The sequence below is a fragment of the Ahaetulla prasina genome, chromosome 1 (assembly GCF_028640845.1).
Source record: "Ahaetulla prasina isolate Xishuangbanna chromosome 1, ASM2864084v1, whole genome shotgun sequence".
Classification (NCBI taxonomy): Eukaryota; Metazoa; Chordata; class Lepidosauria; order Squamata; family Colubridae; genus Ahaetulla; species Ahaetulla prasina.
In genome coordinates this window covers 175,450,685-175,454,235 of record NC_080539.1, presented here as the reverse complement: position 1 = coordinate 175,454,235, position 3,551 = coordinate 175,450,685, and the positions used below count along the sequence as shown (strand labels likewise).

Sequence of the window (3,551 nt, the reverse complement as noted above, 5' to 3'; positions counted from 1 at the left end):
CTGCTTCCCAGCCATTCTGCAAATGTTAGTCAAAAACAAGTTTTTAACAATTAGCTGTGAAAACATTCCCGGTCAGCTTGGGAATGCAACTAGGTTATTATCTCATTATGGACATTTTTCTAGCTTAGTTAATTTCAATATTGTTTCTTACTTTCTAGGTCAATTAAATTTTAAATGATGTATTTTATGCTTTGTGGCCAATTAAATTAATAGGTTATTACAAAAATCATCCTTTTTTATTAAACAGCTGTGAGTACAGTATATTTTATAACCAATTTTCATTAGTTCAAAAATGTTCCTTTAGGCTAGATTAAGCAGCGGTTCATTGCTAGAGTCTAGAGACCTGATTCTAAGGTGTTCATAGAATTCACAGTGCACTATTACTTAGAACTCAAGCCAATTGAACCTACTTAGCAATAGAGCTATGCCTTTCACCCTTGATGATTATGGAGCTTATAGCTCTCAGAAACAATACATCTGTCAGTTTCCATCAAGTACAGCAATCCATGCAGAAGGCAGAGGCCCACCGAAAGCTGGAGGTTGATTGTCTTAGGCCCATTTTTTTTCCTTATTGTTCTTAAAAATCACTGAAAGGTTGACTGAGCTCTGCTTTTTTCCCTCCGATAAAAACGATCTCAAAGAAGGAATTAATTGATATCCGTTATTGGGTTTTGTGCATTTTAAAACAACATGTTTGATTTAAAAACCATCCTTTATCATGGTATCAATTTCAGCAAGACAGGCCATGTGCCATTTTTTTTAAAAAAAAAAATCCATTTGCAGCCTAAATAAAAAAGAAAGTAGGAATGATGTTTGAAGTTACTTAAACCAGTTATCCTTCTCAAAACACCATATTATTTCTTGCAAAGAACCCTATTTCATTATGTTTTACCCAAAAGAGATTATGTTTCTAAAAATCAGAGAAAATAAAGGGATTGTATTCAGGAACTGATGTTGAAACATTTTCTGTAGCCCAGATGTCCATATTAAATATGGGCATGTGGATTATTTTCTGTGGGACACATGCCTGCATCTGACAAACTATTAAAGGACAGACAAGAAGCTCCTTTTATTGAAATTGTTTCATAGTATATAGTTCACAGAGTTCTTATACATTAAGCTTAGCTCAGGGGTCAGCAACCCGTGGCTCTGTAGCCGCATATGGCTCTTTCATCCCTCTGCTGCGGATCCCTGTTGCTGGTCAGCTGCACAGTTGATAGGGCTTTTTGGTTAGGACAGGTAGAGGAAAAAGGATGCTGCACTAGGAGGAGACTCTATGGTTGGGAAACTGACTTCCAGTTGGCAGAGGAAAAAGGATGCCATGCTAGGAGGAGACTCTATGGTGGGGGAACTGGACTTCCGGTCAGCAGAGGAAAAAGGACACCTCGCTAGGAGGAGAATATAATGGGGGAACTGGTCAGCTCTAGAACTGAACGGGGACTTCTGGTTAGGACCTTTGTGGCTCTTCGAGTGTTTAAGGTTGCCGACCCCTGGCTTAGGTTATACTTTCCATTCTGCAAAAGATTACCTTCCAAACATAATAGTAATGCTCTTTTCGGGGATACTGTACACAAATGTTTATTTTAGTATACGTGCAACTAGTTGTTTTTTTTTTTTTTTACAATGGTTCAATTCTTTAAGCATGGTTTCAGTACAAAACCACACACACACACAAAAAAAGATCTTGACCAGATTAGAGACTGTCCTTGTTTAGCAACCAGTTGGGACCAACAACTCAGTTGTTAAATGAAGCAGTCACAAGGTGAAATTGCGACTGTGCTTACAATTTACTTTCCTTTGCTTCACAGACCCGTAAAAGTCATAATTGTGAAGCTTGGTGGTAAAGTTGCTTTTTCGTCACCATCATAACAGTGGCTAAAAGAGGCAGTTGCTAAACAAGGATCACCTGTAAACAGGATTGCTGTATTTCAATCAGTCCAAGCTGATATTCACAAGTTTCTCTTTTTCTTTCCCCCAGGACTGCAAAGTATGCCAGGGGATTATGTGTCTCGGGGTGGTCCAATGGGCATGACAATGGGACAGCCAAGTTATACACCACCCCAGATGCCCCCCCATCCAGCACAGTTGCGTCACGGCCCCCCCATGCATCCTTACCTTCCGGGACACCCCCACCACCCAGCAATGATGATGCATGGTGGACCACCCCACTCTGGAATGCCGATGTCAGCGACTAGCCCCACCATGCTCAATACAGGAGATCCAGCAATGAGTGGACAAGTGATGGACATTCATGCTCAGTAGCTTAAAGGAATATACTTTTATTTTCATGAATGGCAAATTTGAAATATTGTCGTTCTACCATGACTTAATGGAGTTCCATTCTTGGCATCTAATTTGGACCAAGGAACAATCAGATTGTCTTTATAGGGACCCTGAAAAGCAGGAAAAACACACCAACTGAAGTCAACTTCTGGGGACAAGAAAAATAACTATATAAGGCAACAGAGTTGAATATTGTAAAATGCTATTATTCTGTTATCCATATTACGTTCTTTCTTATAGATTTTTTAAGAAAAAAAATGTGCATTTTTTTCCACACTATGTGTGTTGTTTCCATAACTCTTCACTTCCTGCAGAAGCCTCCTTACATTAAAAAAAAGCCTTACAGTTATCCTGCAAATGACAAAAAAGATTTATTTGCAGGAGTTTTAGAGCATTAAAATATCTATGTCAGGCAGAAGAACATTTCTTCTATCCTAGGATTTCAGCCATGCACTCTGTATTTCTGTTTTGTTTTTTTTTCTCTCTCTCTCTATTTCTCTCTCTTCCCCCCCCCCATCCTTCCCCCCCCCTCCCTGCCTGGGGCGTGAATTTGCATGTCTAATTCATTTACTCACCATATTTGAATTGGCCTGAACAGATGTAAATCGGGAAGGATGGGAAAAACTGCAGTCCTCAACAATGATTAATCAGCTGTTGCAGGCAATGTCTTAAGGAGACTGGTAGGAGGAGGCATGGAAACCAAGAGAAAAGTGTGTTTGACCTTAATTGTCACATCAGAGCATCATTATCCCCATGAAGCAGCAGCAGCAGCAGCAGCAGCAACCACCTACATCACTTCCTGTTTTATGCCTCTCAAACCATGAACTGAAGAGTTATTTTTACTATGTTGACTTTATTTTTTTCGGCAAAGCATCAGTCGTGCATTTTTCCATAGTCCCATCATGGAGCATATATGTATACATTGTAAATAAATTTTGTGCAAAAAGGACTGGAAAAATGAACTGTATTATTGCTTTTTTCCCCCTCTTTTCTTTCTTTCTTCTTTCTTTCTTTCCTTTCTTTCTTTCTTTTTGTAAAAGTAGCAGTTTGGTATGAGTTGGCATGCATACAGATTTACTAAGTGGGATAAGCTAATTATACTTTTGTTGTGGTTAAACAAATGCTTGTTGATAGCCTTTTTTCTATCAAGAAACCAAGGAGCTAATTATTATTAATAATCATTGCACATTAAGTCTTAGAGTTTCTGACTGAAACTGTTTGGATTGTACAATAACTCAAAGCCCAGCTGTAGTAGTTCAAGTGCAGTA

At 38.8% G+C, this 3,551-nt stretch overlaps 1 protein-coding gene across 5 annotated transcripts in view; it reads left to right on the top strand.

Annotated features, from left to right (window-relative positions):
• MEIS1 (Meis homeobox 1) overlaps positions 1–3,245 on the top strand; it is a 203,553-nt gene extending 200,308 nt beyond the window's left edge. For 3 of the 5 annotated variants that reach the window (XM_058182239.1, XM_058182230.1, XM_058182245.1), the window contains one exon: positions 1,979–3,245. In XM_058182239.1, the coding sequence (XP_058038222.1) occupies positions 1,979–2,262 (284 nt within the window). In that variant the 3' untranslated portion in view covers positions 2,263–3,245. The remainder of the gene's footprint in view (positions 1–1,978) is intronic. The other 2 variants (XM_058182264.1, XM_058182253.1) reach the window with 1 other exon arrangement.
• Positions 3,246–3,551: the final 306 nt, after the last annotated feature.